The following is a 21110-nucleotide window of genomic DNA, read 5'->3' as shown; positions in this document are numbered from 1 at the left end:
CTTGAAGCTCTCAACCTGCTCCACTACAACTCTGTCGATGTGGATGTGGGCGTGCTTGGCCCTTTGTTTCTTGTAAGTCCACAATCATCTCCTTTGTCTTGATCACATTGAAGGAGAGGTTGTTGTCCTGCCACCACACTGCCAGGTCTCTGACCTCCTCCCTGTAAGCTGTCTCATCGTTGTCGGTGATCAGTCCTACCACCGTCGTGTCGTCTGCAAACTTAATGATGGTGCTGGAGTTGTGTGCGGCAACACAGTCGTGCGTGAACAGTGAGTACAGGAGGGGACTAAGCACAAACCCCTGAGGGCCCTGTGTTGAGGGTCAGCATGGAGGATATGTTATTGCCTACCTCCTGTCAGGAAGTCCAGGATCCAGTTGCAGAGGGACGTTTTTGAGGATCCTTAGCTTAGTGGTGAGCTTGGAGGACACTATGGTGTTAAACACTGAACTGTAGTCAATGAACAGCATTCTCACGTAGGTGTTCCTTTTGTCCAGGTGGGAAAGGGCAGAGTGGAGTGCAATAGAGATTGCGTCATCTGTGGATCTGTTGGGGTGGTATACGAATTGGAGTGGGTCCAGGGTGTCTGGGATGATGGTGTTGATGTGAGCCATGACAAGCCTTTCAAAGTATTTAATGGCTACAGATGTGAGTGCTACGGGGCGATAGTCATTTAGGCAGGTTACTTTAGTCAGCTGGTCAGCGCATGCTCTGAGTACGCATCCTGGGTATCTGTCTGGCCCTGTGGCCTTGAATGTTAACCTGTTTAAAGGCAGGCTAACTCACAGCTAACTACACTTACCCTGAATGAAATTACTAAGTCAACGGGTTGAGGACCAATGAAATCAGAATCCCTCCCTCTTGCAAAGATTGCGTCATCATCCCCTTCATTTTAGAAAGACGACTGATTAAATATTTTATTCAACAAATGTTTTTTGCTGTTGTAAAAACAAAAATAGTCATGTTAAAATATATCACATTACACATTTAGTAATGACAGAATGTATTTGAAACTTCACACACGGTAACACTTTCGTATGACTTAACATTATTGCTGTAACAGCTGTCGTCGAAAATGTACTTTAATCTTGTTGCAACATAATATCCCCCCCAAAAAATGTTGATTGTGGATGCTCTATCAGAAAGCTATTGGAATCCTATTGGACTGCTTTCTTTCATGGACATCAAAAGTAGGCTCATCCTAACGGATCCTGTAGGATTCTCGCAATGCTGTAAGATTTTGTATCGCCTCTATCAGAATCCTATTAGTGTATAGCTATGGTTTGAGGAAAAAAATCCTTAAGAATGTAACATAAATATATATACAATTCCCATAAACAAAATGTATTTAAATCCTATAGGAGAACAAAAAAAACTAGAAATCCTATAGGATACTATTGGATTCAAATACAAGGATCCAATTACAATGCAATTAGAATCCATTAGAAAAAATATTATCAGATTTTGGAACCAGTCCTATTTGGACTGGTAGGATTCTATAGGATTCTATCCTATAGGATTTTATATACAATAATCTCATTTAAAAATCCTATCAAGGTGCTGAAGTCTGGTCCGGACTATGGATCACATATGCCCACTCCCCCCACTGTCTGTGCCCTTCACCACTTTATGTAACCCTCTCTAATATCTGTCTCCCTATCTGTCATTTCCTCTGTCCTGTCAACAAAAATACAATGAAATAACTCAGACCCCCCCCGAAAAAAAAAGTCATTATGCCTATTCAACAAATGTTTTTGTCAGTCAATCTACTCTGCCCTTAATCTTGTAGGCTGTAGTTTTGAGCCAGTTACTCTTGATTAGTTCGTTAGTATAAGAACTAAATGGACCTCAGAAAGTCATAATGATCATGACAGGAAAGACAGCCAAGACTAAGATAATAGAATGTTCTAAGTAGGCTTACCACTAAATACTTGTGATTGTATAAGCATTCGTAGTCGTGATAATCACAACCTAAAACGAAGAAGTATGACAGATGATGATGAGGATGATGATTCTGATCACGATGATGATTAGGCTGTCACGCGTTATTGAAGTCCTTTTTGGAAGAGGCTAGTGCCTGTATTGGGAGTAATAATACAAATACGGGGAGTACTCATGCATTTCAGATGATTTAAAATGTCGTTTTATTCATTTTGACTGTTTTGTTTCAATGAAATCTCTTTAAACAACTTGACACTTGCACTGTGAAGTTGGCTCCTTGGAATCTTGAGTCCCGGATAGTGTTCTTCAGAGTCTCGCAGGCGCGGACCTGTGTGGCTGAGTGGCGGCTGCGTTGTCGGTTCTTGTGGAAGGACACCGAGGGAGGTTACTCAATCTTGGTAAACTACCTCCGTTCACTTGTCATTTTGTATCACCTGCTATCAATTTGACACCTTAGAAATATGATCATTTGTATCAATGTGTGTATGTCTCGGTTATGGCAGTTTTGCTTTGCTTGCAAAAACGTGGCGGAGTGGTCTGAGTAATCGAACTGTTTTATGTGGTTTACAACAATGCTGAAAATATCTTCTTTAATATTACATTAAGATTACGTGTTTTACTGGACACTGAATTCACATGGTAAATTATGTTTTATATATTACCTCTCTCAATAAATCAAGTCAGCAGACTCCCTGGCTAAACGACCAGTAGTTTACGGTCAAGTAGCTTATCCTTAGTGTTTTTGTGCCACAGAGCCCCACCTGATGATAAATAAAAAAATCTGAAACCGCTTTACATATTCTTGTAATTCGAAGGAGAACCAGTGTGGCGTTGTTCTGCTGGGTTGAAGCTTTACCAAAACGGCTCTATGAGTGCGAAAACGGCGAAACAAGTGACAAAGGAGGAAAAGGAACATGCAACCAGAGGTGAGTGATCAGCCTACCTAAATGACAGAATGTATAGCCTTTAGGAATGCTTTATGTCACTTTCACTGTAATGTAGGGGTTTAACATGAAGTCGGTTAATGATCTTTCAACTAAACGAATTCAGTGCACCTCATCAATATAATATCACAACGGTTTTGACTATTATCAAGGTTACCTACACACAGTCGATACGATATACAAATAACAAGGAGAAACGACTGGATAAAAATGTAAACAGTGTAGGCTAAACAGAATATGCCGTGTGCATGGAGAGGAGAGACAGACACCCGGTCTGTTATGACAACTGTAGTGCGTAATGGAGAGGTTATGGTGGTTCACTGCGAGGTGCGCGTTCTGGACAAATATTTATGTCATGAACAGAATCTCCGCGGGAAACGCCGCAATGGAAGCTGGGAAAATAAAATTGCCATGGAGACAAAGGAGGTAGTAGACCGCGAGTTCTCACTGCTTTCACTACAGGGAGTACACCAAATGATGTATATAAACCCTGGATTGCTGATTCTATGTATTGGCCATTGAGAGGCTTTGAAGCCACCGGTCGGCCATGTTGACACTCCCCAGTTAATGTATTTCAGTATTTTTTTGTTGTAGTGGGGACAGTAAAATTAGTCATCTCAAAAAAATATATACTGTAAGGAAAATATTTGTATATATTTTTCCCTTTCGCATTTTTAAGTTTGCAATAAGTTGTCTGAAAAATGTGGCAAAAAAAGAATGTAGACGTTAATAAATGCATTTCTATTAGGTTCCAAAATATTTTTACACTGTGGGGGAGTGCCAAGATGGAGGCACGGTGGCTTCAACACAGCCCCTTAATAGTCATCTAGTATATATATAATTCATTGAGTAGATCTCTACAGGGAGTAGACCTAACAGGGTTTAGACTAGGAGATCTCATAATGACATCATATTCATACATTAGAAAAACAATGGTTCATTCATAGCATTCACATGACTAGAATGACTAAATAGTAGCCTAGGTGGCTACTAGGTAATTGTAGCTACTCAGAGTAAGGATAAATCAAAACAGTTATCCTGTAAGGGTACAACAAAACATCTCTGCTCGCTCTCTCTCTTTCTCTGGTAGAAGGTTAGATGTCCTTTAGCCAGTTTCTAAGGACCCCAAAGGATCTTACATTTTTAGACTTTGCAGCGGGTTTTAAGTTAGTGTAGACTGTAGACACAAAGTAATTTAACGTTTATAAAATCATGTGAATTAAGGAGGTTAAATAAAGTGCAGATAAAGGAACAAAACGGTTGATAACATAAGGATTTGAAGTTGAGATGATGCCACTTTCAATTGCCTTTTTCCTTAAAGGATGCTAAAGGTGGGTATCTTCGGTAATGTTTCAGCTCAGCATCCATACTCGATTTTTCCAGACGGACTGTCAAAGGGGTGTTTTGTGTTGTGTTTCAGGCTCCAACATCTTCTATAAACAAATGTTTTTATATATATTTTTTGTCCCATATGAATTGGTGCTTTAAAGCCCTGTTCTACGCTTTAGACATGAACACAAGTGACTGTCAATTGTGACAGCGTAAGCCACATTATTGTGGACTGTTATTCGGCAGATGGAGGTCTGCCTCTGCCCATAGCCACAGCAGACCCTAGGGCTGCAAGACTGCTGTCTCTCACCGCCCACTGATCATGTGTGGACACTAACTGACACTATCCATCCTGGCAGTTTATCATCAGTTTATCATCAGCATTAAAGTGTAGGAAGCTGGAGATAATGTAACTCACCGCAATTTAACTACATGCATATATTTTTTGATTCTGATTATTACCGTTTCAACATATCCATTTATGCCAACTGATCATTTATCCAAAAACACAAAGCAAATTTTGTATGGACAAACTAGAGGTATCAAAAAGGCTTTTATTGAAGACATTTAAATCCCATTTACACCAAAAACCCTCTGTCCAAACTCCTTCGCCACCGGGTTACACATGACAGGAGCCCATCGACATGTGTCTTGGCAGCACAGTCACTCATCCTGAGTACTGGCAGTGCCTAGTCACCATTTTCCAGGCCAAATGGTGTGCATTACCTCCAGAAGAAAGATGCTCGGGCAAAAAGATAATGGACACGGGTGTTCTTCCTTGATCTCGCAGAATATTCTGCTGTCTCTGGTGAGAGAGGGTTATATAAATCCACGTCTTACTGTGTGTGTGTGCAGTATGTGTATTGTTGGTGCACAATCGAACTCATTTTATGGTAGGATATATTATAACCACGGTGCAAGATCCTGGATTATGTTCGGTTACGGCAGGATTCTAGCCAATCTGTGGAGGTGGTGATTATTGAGTCCCCCTGCCGTAATACGTGTCACAAAATCTTCTGCTGTCGATTGAAGCAAGCCATCAGAATGGGAAGAGAAATCTCTCCTGAGGGTTTGTCCATGAAAATGTCATGTTTGCACCTGGTTTGTCTTTTTGATATACATCTTTGGGCTTTGCTTGAATTCAGTTGTCCTTTGAATGGCATGTTGATGTCATTCAACAGGATTAGGATGTGCTTTTTTCCCAGCATTCGAACCCCCCTAACCCCAGCCTGGATGCACCACAGTAAACCTTCAATGCTTTTTTTCCTTCATGGGAGAAGTAGTAGGTGATGATGTCTTGGACCACATTTTTGTTTGTACATAAAGTGTGTCAGAGTAGTAGTGCTGATCCTAGATCAGTACTCATATCCTGACCCACTTTATGAATATGGACCCTGGAGCCCCACTCACTCCTAAATGATTTTACTTTCATTTGGCTCCATCTAGTGGAGAGTGTTCCAGTTTGACGAGTTACAACTCAACGGGGATAAGTTATCACCAGTTTGTAATACTGCACATAAGAGGGCATACCTGGTATGCTGGTGTCCTTATAGCCTACCTGAAAATACAATCTGTAGACTAAAGAATCTGAATCGGATTGGAAAAGAACGCCCCTGCCCTGAGATGAAGTTAAATTGTAGAGATTTAATGGTAGAAATTGAATGGAAATGGTTTCCGGAAAGCAGGCTATTGTGTCTACCTTGAAGTTTTCCCCCAATGACTGTGGAAATGTTTATGTTTGTGGTCAGTTAGACTTTCTATTAGAGTTACCTAATGATAGACAGGGTCGCAAATATGACTGCAGCTTACAGATTGTAGTTTATATATACTATATAGCCCACTCCCCGCACTAATTATGACTCATTCTAATTATTGAAAGATCTTTTTTCATTTGATCATTTCTCTAATGCAAAACCGTTGGCCTACTGTTCACCACGATGACGACCATCTGTGTCGTAACAGGAAGAAAGAGCATGTTAATATAATTGTTCCGAGCTGTAGGCCTAATAAGACTTCCTTATTACTTCTGGATTTAATGAGTTGCGAGTAAAATCTTTAAAGCTGGAATCCTTAATGGTGAAACTGCCACGTTCGTTTGCGATATTACAACAAAGAAGTTACTCCAGAAAATGAACACTTGCAATAGAACAGAAGCATGTATGTACTGTACATTTTGTTTGCCATGATGCGCAACGTTCCCCCAGCGCTCCCCACCTCTGCTTCATCAAAAAAAAAAAAAAAAAAAAAAAAAAAACGGCTGTGGGGCAGAAAGTGGCTCTGTTCCCCCCTAGTGCAGAATCCATCTTTAATGGGGGTGGATTGCTTGGCTTCCCCTTTATTTCCACGGCTGTTGTGGGAGTGTTGTAGTCTATGTTATGGATACCTGCGATCTATTTGATGTTTAGATCAATTCAGCCATGAAGACATCAATGTCACAGTCCATAACATTCACACTTTACAGTACATTTAATGCCAGGGTGAATAAAATAAACATTTGCCATAACAAAGGATAGACTTCTAAGCCAGTATATGTTTGTAAAGGGGTTCCCTTACCTTCCTGCACATCAGCGTAGGCTACAGTGGCCCAGTGATATGCATGTTTTTTTTCCCGATCAGCGATACCTTGGGATAAATCATTAACGAGCGTTTCTAAAGTCATATTAATGGCCTTCCACTAATGCTCTATAATGATATCCCATCACAACCACGTGCACAGATTTAATGGATGGAATGCCTTTGAGAATTGTCGGTTTAAACTTCGGAAAGTCCTGCTGAAACATTAACAAAGGACTCTTCCTTGGCGAAGCATGACTCTCCCTCTGCGGAGATCAGCATCAGGTACGCTCACTTAAATACGTTTTATTGTTAAAATATAGAATCATCTTTATGTTTTTAAAATAAAATAGCAAAAAATGAGTTTTGGGGCGGGGGGGATTTAGCTAAAAAGTATCGTACTTTTCCCATTCAATTCAATCAAATATTAGGCCTAGCCCACACTCTTAGCAAAAAGGATTTCAAAAGGGTTCTTCGACTGTCCCCATGGGAGAACCATTTTTTGTTCCAGGTAGAACCCTTTTGGGGTTCCTTTTTCCTTTTGGGTAGACTCTCTGTGAAAAGGGTTCTTCATGGAACATAAAAAAGGCTCTATGTGGAACCAAAAGGGTTTTTACCTGGAACCAAAATGTGTTCTTCAAAGAGTTATCCTATGGGGACAGCCGCAGAACCCTTTTAGGTTCTAGATAGCACCTTCCTTTCTAAGAGTGTACTGAGCCTACATAGCCTAATGCTCTTGTTGGCATACTGTAGGTTGAAATAGGTTGACGTAGTTTTCCCCTCCTGGAGTGCCTGTTGTGAGTACGAGTGTTGTCTACGGTGCTGATCTTAGAGTAACGGTTCCTGTCCATTGTGCTGAGCTCAGAGGTAACATCCCTGTCCCTGGTGCTGATCTTGTGACGTTTTTGCTCACGGTGCTAATGTAGTGACATTCCCTGTCAAATATAATTTAATAGGTATTTCATAGAAATAGTAGTGTACGTTTGCGCTGTCCAAGGTGCTAAAGTTAAGTGACGCTCCCTGTCCAAGGCACTGAAGTCATAAGTGATACTCCCTTTCCAATGCCCTGAAGTTATAAATGACGCTCCCTGTCCAAGGTGCTGAAGTGACATTGTGTTGCCTTCCTGCGATATGTGATGTTAAAACATTTATCTATTCACAGTTTAACTGTTGTTGTTGGTATGGGTGAGGTTGTTATTTTACTGTTGATACGAGAAGGCAAGAATTAGGTCATTCTAAGTGTGAGTGATTCTCTGTGAACTGCAGGTGATGCAATTGAAGAAATGATCTGTGTTAAGGGCCTTAGAGAAGGCAATTGAACACCAGAGGAGAGTAAACAGAAAATCAAAACAACAGTGCCACTAGTATAAACCTAGATTTATACCACGAATCAAGCAACTAAAGGGCTTTAAAGTAGGGTTATATATGGAAATCATTCATCCAAATACAAAGAAAGTTATAATAGGGGAAAGTTATACTAGCCTACGTGGACATTTTATTTCACATTAGATCTCATTAAATCTCAATCGAAGAATATGATTGGTTATGCTTTAATTATTCATCCAAATAAAACCAGGAGACGCCACTCATTGATCCTCGAACTTTCATTGACCTGAAAGGACCTATAGAATATATGGCGCCAAATCCGAAACCACAAATACATTTTAAATGCATTTCAATCTGATGACGGGTGTGGTTGTTACCTGAGTGAAGACAGGCACGGCATTGACGTTAGATAGATTTTACCTCAGGATGAAGACCTATACCATAGTCCTTCTGGAAACCGATGAGATCTCGGTTTATGTTCTCGGCGCTTCGGGAATGCACCGATTGAATGAACCTTTTGGAAAGTATATTATGCAGATTCATATCACATGACCGCATCCCCGTTGGAGAGAGGACAGGGAGCTGAATGAGGCATGATCTGCCGCAAACAAGTTAGTCTTAGCAGAAAACACTCAACTGGACACATCTCCCTCTCCTGATTATTTTTGCGATGAGGACATATGCGACATCAGAGCTATCTATATATATCCCTGGATTTATGCAATACAACGTTTTCTTGAATTGTTTTTGGATCAGCGTCTCATGCCTGTCATATGCTTATATTCAGTTACCCGTTTCTCCTAATCAATTTGGACAAGACTCCTGTCTATTGCGCAATTCATACCGCAGAGTTAGGGAGGTGGAAAGAGTAATGGCACCACTAGTATTCTGCCAGCAGCACAAGTTATGGCGTCACTTTATATGGTCATGAGGAAACCTTCAAAATATAAGCCCACCACTTTTCAACATAATTTTCACACAGCCATGAAGACATCAATGTCACAGTCCATAACATTCTCCATTTACAGTACATTTAATGCCAGGGTGAATTAAATGAACATTTGCCATAACAAAGGATAGACTTCTAAGCCAGTATATGTTTGTAAAGGGGTTCCTTTACCTTCTGCATGTGATGTTGAAAAGTGTCCGAATTGCCCTTTAATAATGAAATTATATTTAAATATACATTTGTTATTTATTTAATGTAGTGGTAATTTTGATAAGTCGATGAGATATCGATATTGTTTGATATCGATATGAGCAAGGCGTATCGTGATATTGGTTTATTCTTCAGTGTTCTGTAAAAAAAAGCTTACATAACTCTTCCTGCATGCGCAACGCCCTCCAACAGACCTTCTCACTGGCTGCTTCTCATTCTTTAAAAACCTCCACTAAACCTGAAACAGGTTCCTTAGCATACTTAGTTTAAAACTGTTTAGATAGTTTTATGCCACCATAGCACACCTGGCCCAATGGGAAATCCACAAGCAGTTGTCTGGACTATACAGAAACATTCAACACAGTCGCAATGTGTTAATCTACAAACCGGCATATCAATATTGAATCGAAAAAGGCAAGTGATGTCGATATAGATTTTCCATATCGGTGCCCATCATTCATTGTATTTATTTATTCAATGAGTGATTGAAACGAATCATAGAGTGTGTTAGACCTTGCATTTTTAGCCTAAACATTTTATGAAACGGGGGACTGAAATGAATGAATGTATCCCAGTGTGTTAAAACGGGAATTAACTGACACGTTTTATTAAATAAATTCCAGTGCTTCTCAAAATATTTTCTCTTTCGATTGTTATTGTGGATTGTCTCACGTAATGCACTTTAAACTCAGAAAAAATGCCTTTGCTGACGTTCATAGACAATCACCATAATTTAGATTGTAAATGATCTTCTCTCTGTTGTTTTTGAAAACTAGTTAATAGACCTTTACTGTATACTGCTAACCTTGTTAGGTAAGCAACACATAAAGGCCTGTAACTTGTAAATGATTGTGTCCATTGCTGTTCTGAAACCGTGATTATACTGTGTACTAATAGCCTGGTTGATATTCATTACGTTGACCTTGTAAATAAACACGATTTTCATTTTGAATAAAATGTTTGCAAAGTGCGTTTGTTTTTTGAGTGTTGATTAGTTCTGCGTGTATATCGGCATTGACTTCAGGACCACGGATAGCACCAGATCATTGTAAGGCGGTTTAACCTACAATGTTCCTATTAAGTAGTTGAATTACTGAGGGTTGTTGATAAAGGTCGTCCTCGTACATTTCAGACCCACATTTCACGACACAGGTACTCTACTTTTAAAAAAAATCTACAGTCAAAAATGTCTTCTGTGTTTCAAGTGCAGCGTCATCAATTAATTGCAGTGCATTGAGGAGGAAGAGAAGAACGTGCTGCTGGGTATTTAGACCACAGTCCCCCATTAAATTGCACCATATATAGATAAACTATATGATGTATCTTTCTCTATAAACCCATATGTAATTGCTGGGGACCAATGGATTGGTTGTATTAGAAAGTCCTGCTGGGTATTTAGATCACATTTCCTCATGAAATAACACCATACATAGATTCTACAGACCCCACTGAGTAATCCCAACCCCCTTTTTACCTCGGCACATTGGATCGCTTTTTCTATATAAGCCCATATGTAATTCATACACAGTGTATGGAGAGGGTGGATTAAGGAGTCACTAGCACTCTGTATTAAACCCAGACCAATTTAAGTTTTGCAGACTCTATTGAGTAATTCCAGTTACATATATTTGTATTTTATTAAAAGTGTATTTCTTTAAATATAGTCTACACAATAGCTTTCAACGTACCAGTATTGGTGTAAGCCTTCTAAAGTGGTTGCAATGCTGTGAAAAACATTTGTACTGCACTAGAGTACTAAATATATATATATATATATATATATTTCTAAAGTTTAGCGTGTCTTTGCAGGGGGACTCTTATTTTTAAATAAAATAAAAACCTGTGCTCTTGCAGCCAGCATAATATCCTGCTGCTAGGAGAACGGTAATAGGGGAACCTCTGCACCAAAATGAGGCTAGACTCTCTCTCTCTTCTCTCTCTCTCTCTCTCTCTCTCTCTCTCTCTGTCTCTCTCTCTCTGTCTCTCTCTCTGTCGCTGTCTCTCTCTCTCTCTCTCTCTCTCTCTCTCTCTCTCTCGCTGTCGCTGTCTCTCTCTCTCTCTCTCCCTCCCTCCTACTCTCTCCACAGCATAACATACATGATTTTTATACCTCATGGCTTTAACAGGTTCTATTTACCGTAAGCCATTACTGTACGTGGCATTGGCTCCAACCCGGAGGAGAGGATTGCTTGTGGTTGCTGCATCAATGGCACACACAACTATGACAAGAGTTGTTTCATTGACTGAAAAACAATTTGAGGACTGCATTTTTCTCACGTAGAGTGGACACATCACAGCCATTGCGTGCATGCAAGAGAAGCTGCAGTGATCAACAACAAATCAAATGTATGAATTGGAGGGACTAGCTGTTGATTCACAGCTGAAGGTTTTTCTGCTTGGAATATCCAGAATCTTCTTTTCCAGCTTTGACAATTAAAATGTGTAGGCTAATATAATGCTTTTATTACACACCTGAAGGCTATCATGGATTATTTGGTTGACTTAAAAACAATACTACAAAGACTGCATTGGATAATATTCATTGTTTGGTGAGCGGAGGATCTCAAATTTTCTCCTGGGACGTTTTGTCATCACCAAGCCGCCAAGCTGGCTATGGCCGCGGCGATCGCCAGCTCCCTCATTCGGCAGAAGAGGCAGGCGAGGGAGCGGGAGAAGGCGAATGCCTGCCGCTGCGCAAGCAGTCCGGATAATTGCAAAGCAGGGGACAGGGGACCCTGTGACAAACCGAGCAAGCTGAACGTGTTCTCACGCGTCAAACTCTTTGGCTCTAAGAAACGGAAGAGAATAAGGCGACCAGGTGTGATCTTTCGACTTAACACAAAAAAAAACGGTTATCATAACCATCATCATCATCAGCGGTGTAGTGATGCCTGGAGAAGTGGGTATACTTTCATTTTGCTAATAATTTCCCAAACGGTCAGCCTGGAAAAAGGAAAGGTGCACTGTGTGAAAAATTCTATGAGAAACAGTGACATATACTCTGAATGACCTAAAAGGATGAATCCCATATTGGTCATTCACAGTCAGGCCAACCCAAGCCGTACAGTGCAATTAGGCTAATTGTAGGCCTACTATTTGAAACAGATAAATGAGGCTGTCAGAAATGTACAGGTTTAGCATTTTTCCCATTTTCTTCAGGTTTTTGGTCTCACAGTCACACTTTTTTAATAGGAAAAAAAACGACAACATTTCATGTTCTAAGTCGATAACAAACCTTAAACCACATCAGGAGACCATTTTGGAGGTTTGGGAAAAATCTAAGAATTTTAGATTTTTAAGTGCAGTTACCGTTTAATTCAAGTGTGCAGGCACCTAGCACTGTTGTTTGGTTAGTGGTGTTTCTGTAGCACATAAGATGGAGTTTGCCAAAGAAATTGCCAATGGGATTGATGCAAATAATCATGATATCATTCTGCCAGGTAGGCATAGGCTACTTTGTAGCTATTTAATATTTAATTGAGAAGGTTTATGGGAAAGCCTTTTTCGGCTACCAGAAGCCGGTTAGGCCTATCATCGCCATCGTTACATTTTTCCTGTTCCTTAATTGTTGAAACCTGGATGTTTTACTTCATATTATGAGGCATGTCTTACCTTGCTTTAAAGTAGCCTATAGCCAAAATCCCACCATAGAAACATGGAGGCAAGTATTTTATAAAGACTTCCTCATTATGCGTTCTCCTGTTCTGTTGGTTTTCTTTCCACTTTCTTTCATTGTCTAGCAGCCAAAGGCATTATCCTAGTCATATTAGCATCCCATGATAGTTGTTGCATCTTTAGATCTCCCCTCTTCCTAAATTTATGCTCACGTGCAGTACGCATTTTTAGAACAGTATTTATCCGCAAATTGCACTTCGGAACATTTGCACATAAGGCCTACCGCTGCACCTAAAATGTGAACCAATAATAGTTGGCCAACATTTTAAGATAAACATTCTGATCTGTTCAATTAGCCTTATTCATTGACAATGGCACGTACCTCCACCACACTACTCTGATATGCATCGTGGGGACTACGAAGTGAGTATACGCAATGCCCGCTGAAAAACAAGTCGGTATATCCTTCACTACACCACTGATCATCACCACGAATGCCAACAGCACCACTTCTATCCCACTTTAAAGCGTGAAGACCTTGGAGTAAATGGCACCTCTGTCCAAATGGTGATGTTATAGCATACAGTGGGGCAAAAAAGTATTTAGTCAGCCACCAATTGTGCAAGTTCTCCCACTTAAAAAGATGAGAGAGGCCTGTCATTTTCATCATAGGTACACTTTAACTATGACAGACAAAATGAGAAAAAAAATCCAGAAAATCACATTGTAGGATTTTTAATGAATTTATTTGCAAATTATGGTGGAAAGTAAGTATTTGGTCAATAACAAAAGTTTATCTCAATACTTTGTTATATACCCTTTGTTGGCAATGACAGAGGTCAAACGTTTTCTGTAAGCCTTCACAAGGTTTTCACACACTGTTGCTGGTATTTTGGCCCATTCCTCCATGCAGATCTCCTCTAGAGCAGTGATGTTTTGGGGCTGTTTCTGGTCAACACAAACTTTTAACTCCCTCCAAAGATTTTCTATGGGGTTGAGATCTGGAGACTGGCTAGGCCACTCCAGGACCTTGAAATGCTTCTTACGAAGCCACTCCTTCGTTGCCCGGGCAGTGTGTTTGGGATCATTGTCATGCTGAAAGACCCAGCCACGTTTCATCTTCAATGCCCTTGCTGATGGAAGGAGGTTTTCACTCAAAATCTCACGATACATGGCCCCATTCATTCTTTCCTTTACACGGATCAGTCGTCCTGGTCCCTTTGCAGAAAAATAGCCCCAAAGCATGATGTTTCCACCACTATGCTTCACAGTAGGTATGGTGCTCTTTGGATGCAACTCAGCATTCTTTGTCCTCCAAATACGACAAGGTGAGTTTTTACCAAAAAGTTATATTTTGGTTTCATCTGACCAAATGACATTCTCCCAATCCTCTTCTGGATCATCCAAATGCTCTCTAGCAAACTTCAGATGGGCTTGGACATGTACTGGCTTAAGCAGGGGGACACGTCTGGCACTGCAGGATTTGAGTCCCTGGCGGCGTAGCGTGTTACTAATGGTAGGCTTTGTTACTTTGGTCCCAGCTCTCTGCAGGTCATTCGCTTGGTCCCCCCGTGTGGCTCTGGGATTTTTGCTCACCGTTCTTGTGATCATTTTGACCCCACGGGGTGAGATCTTGCGTGGAGCCCCAGATCGAGGGAGATTGTCAGTGGTCTTGTATGTCTTCCATTTCCTAATAATTGCTCCCACAGTTGATTTCTTCAAACCAAGCTGCTTACCTATTGCAGATTCAGTCTGCCCAGCCTGGTGCAGGTTTACAATCTTGTTTCTGGTGTCCTTTGACAGCTCTTTGGTCTTGGCCATAGTGGAGTTTGGAGTGTGACTGTTTGAGGTTGTGGAGAGGTGTATTTTATACTGATAACAAGTTCAAACAGGTGCCATTAATACAGGTAACGAGTGGAGAACAGAGGAGCCTCTTAAAGAAGAAGTTACAGGTCTGTGAGAGACAGAAATCTTGCTTGTTTGTAGCTGACCAAATACTTATTTTCCACCATAATTTGTAAATAAATTCATAAAAAATCCTACAATGTGATTTTCTGGTTTTCTTTTCTCATTTTGTCTGTTATAGTTGAAGTGTACCTATGATGAAAATTACAGGCCTCTCTCATCTTTTTAAGTGGAAGAACTTGCACAATTGGTGGCTGACTAAATACTTTTTTGCCCCACTGTAAGAAAGACCTTATTTGACGACCTATTCCATCAAACTCTGGTGATCCTGCAAGTCCATGCACTCATCATTTCATTACCTCACTCGAACACTTAAGACACCAGCAATACGTTCAGTGTCATTATCGGATACGTGCACAACACCTTCACACTTCCATGCTTCTGTTGTGCATGAAATTATCATCTAAACAAGCGTTACATTCAAAATACATTGCACCGTATCCAGAAAGCTAGTGCACCTTTTTTTGGATCTATGAATGAGCATCTTTTCTTTCTTTTTTTTTGCATGGCCGGACACCACGATCCCAGGTACCCATCACACTGTCTGGGTTTGTGCCTTAGTGTGATGTCTATGGGATGCCTGAGGTTCCCCCGGAAAGTTTACTACTGACTGTGAAGCCGTGGCAAACGAGTAGCGTTGGACTATAGACTTGGCATATGTCCAATCTCTCCTCTCCTCTCCTCCTCTCTTCCCTCTCCTCCCGTTCTCCCATTCTGCCCTGTCGTCTCCACAGAGCCCCAGCTGAAGGGGATAGTGACAAGGCTGTACAGCCGCACAGGCTTCTACCTTCAGATGCAAGCTGATGGAACCATCGATGGAACCAAGGACGAGGACAACAGCCATGGTAGGACTGTGTGCATTTGACTGTGTTTTTGCCTTTAATTCGTGCCGAATTCAGATTATTGTTATGTCGAATTCAAGAAGAAATGTTGGCTTGATTTTTTTTGCTCAAACATTTCCTGTAGCTGTATTTTCACTATTGCATATTGAGTATAATGTTTCTCTTATACAGTATACCCTCTCTCTTTTGTATTCCACATTGCAGCTGTGTTCAACCTCATTCCTGTTGGGCTGCGAGTTGTGGCCATTCAGGGGGTTCAGACCAAACTCTACCTGGCCATGAACAACGATGGCTTCCTGTATACCTCTGTGAGTCTCCTTCCTTCCCAACCACAACATTGGGTCTCCTACACGTGACACGCAGGTTGTACAGCACATTCGGAAAGTATTCAGACCCCTTGACTTTTTCCACATTGTTACATTTACAGCCTTCTTCTAAAATTGATTAAATACATGTTTTTCCTCATCAATCTACACATAATAACCTGTCCGGCCAAACTGAGCAATCGGGGGAGAAGGGCCTTGGTCAGGGAGGGGACCAAGGACCCGATGGTCACTCTGACAGAGTTCCAGAGTTCATCTGTGGAGATGGGAGAAACTCCCAGAAGGACAACCATCTCTGCAGCATTCCACCAATCAGGCCTTTATGGTAGAGTAGCCAGACGGAAGCCACTCCTCAGTAAAAGGCACATGACAGCCCGCTTGGAGTGTGTCAAAAGGACTCTGACCATGAGAAACAACATTCTCTGATCTGATTGAACTATTTGGCCTGAATGCCAAAAGTCATGTCTGGAGAAAACCTGGCACCATCCCTAAGATGAAGCATGGTGGTGGCAGCATCATGCTGTGGGGATGTTTTTCAGCGCAGGGACTGAGAGACTAGTCAGGATTGAGGGAAAGATGAACGGAGCAAAGTACAGAGAGATCCTTGATGAAAACCTGCTCCAGAGAACTCAGGACCTCAGAACGTGGCGAAGGTTCACCTTCCAACAGGACAACAACCCTAAACACACAGCCAAGACAACGCAGAAGTGGCTTCGGGACAAGTCTCTGAATGTCCTTGAGTGGCCCAGCCAGAGCCCGGACTTGAACCCGATCTAACATCTCTGGAGAGACCTGAAAATAGCTGTGCAGAGACGCTCCCCATCCAACCTGACAGAGCTTGAGGGGATCTGCAGAGAACAACGGGAGAAACTCCCCAAATACAGATGTGCCAAGCTTGTAGCGTCATACCCAAGAAGACTCGAGGCTGTAATCGCTGCCAAAGGTGCTTCAACAAAGTACTGAGAAAAAGCTCTGAATTCTTATGTAAATGTGATATTTCGGGTTTTTTATTTTTAATACATTTGCAAAAATGTCCCAAACTTTTTTTTTGCTTCGTCATTATGGGGTATTGTGTGTACTGTAGATTGAGGAGGGAAACAAGCAATGTAATACATTTTACAATAAGGCTGTAACGTAACAAAATGTGGAAAAAGTCAAGGGTTCTGAATACTTTCCGAATGCACTATATATCACAGTATAGTAATTACCTGTGTTACTGAGCTAGTTGATTACATTGAAAGTCACCTTAACAGCCATGTTAATTCTATTTAAGAATCACTTGTTGCTGTGAAAACACAAGTTGGTTCCATTTGTTATGTCCCCATTGGTAACCTGCATCTTATTGAGAGGGCTGGTTTGTATTCTGGAAGAGTTGCAAGTTACCATGGAGACACATGAGTATGGCAATGCTAATGTTAACCCTCTCAAGTTGTTCTTGTTTCAGCTTTGGTAAGGTTATTTAGCAATCTGGATGGATATTGAATTTCAAACACTTTTTTAGGTTCATTCATTGTGTTTATTTATTTATGTGTGTGTGTGTGTGTGTGTGTGTGTGTGTGTGTGTGTGTGTGTGTGTGTGTGTGTGTGTGTGTGTGTGTGTGTGTGTGTGTGTGTGTGTGTGCATGTGTGTGTGTGTGTGTGCATGCGTGCGTGCGTGCGTCACTGGATATCTCGTGCCAGAATGTGGTTTTGTATCAATCTTTACCAATGAAAGTATTGACTTTTGTCTGGCAATCGAATGAGTCAGTGTTTTCATAGCATGCAGTTTAAAAGTCACAATCTGAGCAAGCTGTGAGAGTGATGGATGGCTCATGGTGGCTCCAAAAATCAGAGAGATTCCCATCCTAGGCTTATTCCCCTAGTATGGCAAGCGAGTTCAATTCAGCTCACCAGTCACAACTGAGGTTTTCGCATTGTAGATTTGCTGCTGGGCACTGTGTGGCCGGCCTATCCTGACTTGTACGTAAAAGGTTCCCAAGCATAGAACTGGAATTGGTCCCAACTGCATTTTAGCTCAGTCTTCTGTGTCCGCTTTCAACCCGATTCTGTCAGTGTTTCATTCCAGTTAGTTGTTTCCATCCCTTCTGTCGTCATTTACTCCCCCTTTGGGCATTTGATATGAATGGATAGCCTAGGTGAGAGTGAAATGACTGAAACTAGGTGGAGCTTTCTTTCTTTCTCTCTCTCTCTCTCTCTCTCTCTCTCTCTCTCTATGTCTGTCCATCTGTTTCCGCTCTCTCTTTATTTATTTTCTCACATACACACATTCCCCCTCCTGTCTCTCTCTCCTCGCTGTCCCCCTCTTTAGGAGCACTTCACCCCAGAGTGTAAGTTCAAGGAGTCGGTGTTTGAGAACTACTACGTGACCTACTCCTCCATGCTCTACAGACAGCAGCAGTCAGGCAGGGCCTGGTACCTTGGCCTCAATAAAGAGGGGGTCATCATGAAGGGCAACCATGTGAAGAAGAATAAACCAGCGGCCCACTTCATCCCTAAACCACTGAAAGGCAAGTGGGCCTTTTTCTGCGAGGCTTTGTGCGTCTGTGTTGAAGTCTGTTGGTGGGAACCCTGAAGTGGCTCGCTAGAAAGACTCACCCTAGTATATTTTCTTTTGGCGTTTTACGGAAGAATGTTTGTCAGAAGCATAATCAAGTGTTGGGGAAGCTACTCTGGAAATATAGTTTACCAAGCTACCGGTTACTTCACACCGGCAGAAGTTCAGCTACACTAAAGCGACCCTTATGAAACACATCGTTTACTTAACTAAAGTTACTTTGAAAAAGTAGTTCCCGACATCCAAATTACTTTCGATGCCAATAAAGAAAGGAAATTCTGGCCTACTTTATCCATATTTACTTTCTGCAAAAGAAGTAGTGCGTAGTTCCAGTAGTTAGCTACACTGCTACATGGAAAAACAAAGTATTTAACTACTGTAAACACCACCAAGATTTGAATGTGGTTCAACTACCACCAAGCTGGAGCAAAATGTAATTACTACTCCCCAACACTGTGCATAATACAGATAACCAGACTTTATCTTTACCAAACGTGAGCTCCTCTCTGCCTCTTTCTCCTCCAGTTGCCATGTACAGAGAACCCTCACTCCATGACCTGACCGAGTTCTCCCGCTCCGGCAGCGGTACTCCCACCAAGAGCCGCAGTGCATCGGCCTTGCTGAACGGAGGAGGGAAGACACTGAGCCAGAACGAGCAGTCCACATAGCTGTGGGGAGTCCGTCTCGGGCAGAGGGCGGCTCTCCCAATCGTACAGTAAGCAGACACAACTGATCCTCGTCTAACTGATCAGGTGGAGAGCAAGGGAATTAGCTTAGCTTAGCGTGTACTGAAACCACTGTGACAGACTATGACATCATCAATGAAAAAATCCATGGGTTTCTGCGGGTCAAATTTGCTATGAACTTTGATACAAAAGGCCTAAACCATTTTGCTGGTCTGGAGTATATATTCTTCCTTGGATTATTCTTGAGCATATGTAGCGTATTAGCCATGTATCTCTTTCTCCAAGGGTCTTGAGAGGGAGAGTTACTGGCCAGTAGTTAGGTGGTCCGTGATCGGTCGCTTCCATGCCTCTTAAAAAAAAAAGCTCTTTTTTGGGGTGTTTGAGTCCAAGAAAGCTGTACATATCTGCAAGCCTTCTGCATCGGTCCTACTATCTGCCATATACATTGCTTGCCAGCCATACCAATTGCGTTCATTTGTTCCTGTGTACCAAAGACTCAAACCTGTTTCTCTGGTTTTGCTGAAGACAAAAAAAGTCAGAAAAACTGTGGACTAATCGTACTACATACTATTTACAACATACTGTTTGGCAAAAAATGTATACAATAAGTAACACATTTCAACATACTAGGCTCACTCATACTGAAAATGCCTCATCTAATGCAGAATGCAGAACTCTTCCCCTTATCTGATTATCAACTGTTGCCAAGCACACGTTGGTCTGAAAATATGTTTCTCTCCCCCGCCCCAATAGCATGTAGCAAACTCGTACTAGATGAAACGTGAAATGACTATGACATCGTGGCATTTAAAGCGAATAACATTTTCGAAATTTGACACCCTTTGTGTCGAACGCAAGTAGACTATGAGTAGGACACGGGTAATTGGACACGGCCAATGTGTGGTTTATAGGGACTTGTTTTCACAGACCCTCCTCTGTTTATCTATATTATTTGAAGAGTCTGTTTCCATCTTCGGTTATTACATCCGAAAGCCTAACTAGAGACCTCTTGAGTTTTGGGAGATGTTTGAATAGGCCACTTATATCAACCCTTTTACAGCATTGTGTCATTAGTAGGCTCCTTTTCCATTCTAGGGGACATAGCAAACCATGAAGGTAGTTTCATAGTGTATTTAGATGTGTTTCGTCATTTGTTTACGTGTATGTGTATTACGTGCTTGCTTTCGTGTATGTGCAAGGATAACAACATAATCCTCGATTTAAAAAAAAAAGTACAATCAAGTGGGGATTATTAGTGAAATGGAGGGCTCGTCCAGATAAAATGATTGTATGTATTCTCCTGCATTGTTTTTTCCTTCCCTGGGGCCAAATGCACTGAACAAAAATATAAATGCAACCTGCAACAATTTCAAAGATGTTACTGAGTTACAGTTCATGTATGGAAATCAGTCAATTTAAATGAATTCATTAGGCCCTACTAAATCTATGGATTTCACATGACTGGGAATACAGATGTGCATCTGTTGGTCATAGATACCTTTAAAAAAAGGTAGGGGCATGGATTTAAAAAGAAAACTGTCAGTATCTGGTGTGACCACCATTTGCCTCATGCAGCGTGACACATCTCCTTCACATATAGTTGACCAGGCTGTTGTTAGTGGCCTGTGGAATGTTGCCCCACTCCTCTTCAATGGCTGTGTGAAGTTGCTCAATATTGTTGGGAACTGGAACACACTGTCATACACGTTGATCCAGAGCATCCCACACATGCTCAATGCGTGACATGTCTGGTAAGTATGCAGGCCTTGGAAGAACTCAGACATTTTCAGTTTCCAAGAATTGTGTACAGATCTTTGTGATATGGGACTGTGCATTATCATGCTGAAACATGAGGTGGTGGCGGCGGATGAATG

The 21110-nt window shown here is 41.4% G+C and overlaps 1 protein-coding gene across 3 annotated transcripts; it reads left to right on the top strand.

Moving 5' to 3' along the window:
- The first annotated feature begins 2078 nt into the window (after positions 1–2078).
- LOC112228956 (fibroblast growth factor 13) lies at positions 2079–20673 on the top strand. 3 transcript variants are annotated; one of them, XM_024394778.2, is made up of 6 exons: positions 2079–2338; positions 2756–2866; positions 15566–15676; positions 15878–15981; positions 18305–18503; positions 19076–20672. In XM_024394778.2, the coding sequence occupies exons 2-6, from the start codon at positions 2809–2811 to the stop codon at positions 19216–19218; spliced, it is 615 nt and encodes a 204-aa protein (XP_024250546.1). In that variant the 5' UTR covers positions 2079–2338; positions 2756–2808; the 3' UTR covers positions 19219–20672. The 3 variants fall into 3 exon arrangements, with proteins under 3 accessions (XP_024250546.1, XP_024250545.1, XP_024250544.1); XM_024394777.2 differs by lacking the exons at positions 2079–2338; positions 2756–2866 and adding an exon at positions 11322–12069 and having other exon boundaries at positions 19076–20673; XM_024394776.2 differs by lacking the exons at positions 2079–2338; positions 2756–2866 and adding an exon at positions 11322–12150 and having other exon boundaries at positions 19076–20673.
- Positions 20674–21110: the final 437 nt, after the last annotated feature.

Source organism: Oncorhynchus tshawytscha, linkage group LG30, assembly GCF_018296145.1.
Source record: "Oncorhynchus tshawytscha isolate Ot180627B linkage group LG30, Otsh_v2.0, whole genome shotgun sequence".
Classification (NCBI taxonomy): Eukaryota; Metazoa; Chordata; class Actinopteri; order Salmoniformes; family Salmonidae; genus Oncorhynchus; species Oncorhynchus tshawytscha.
This window is presented reverse-complemented; position numbering and strand designations above follow the sequence as displayed.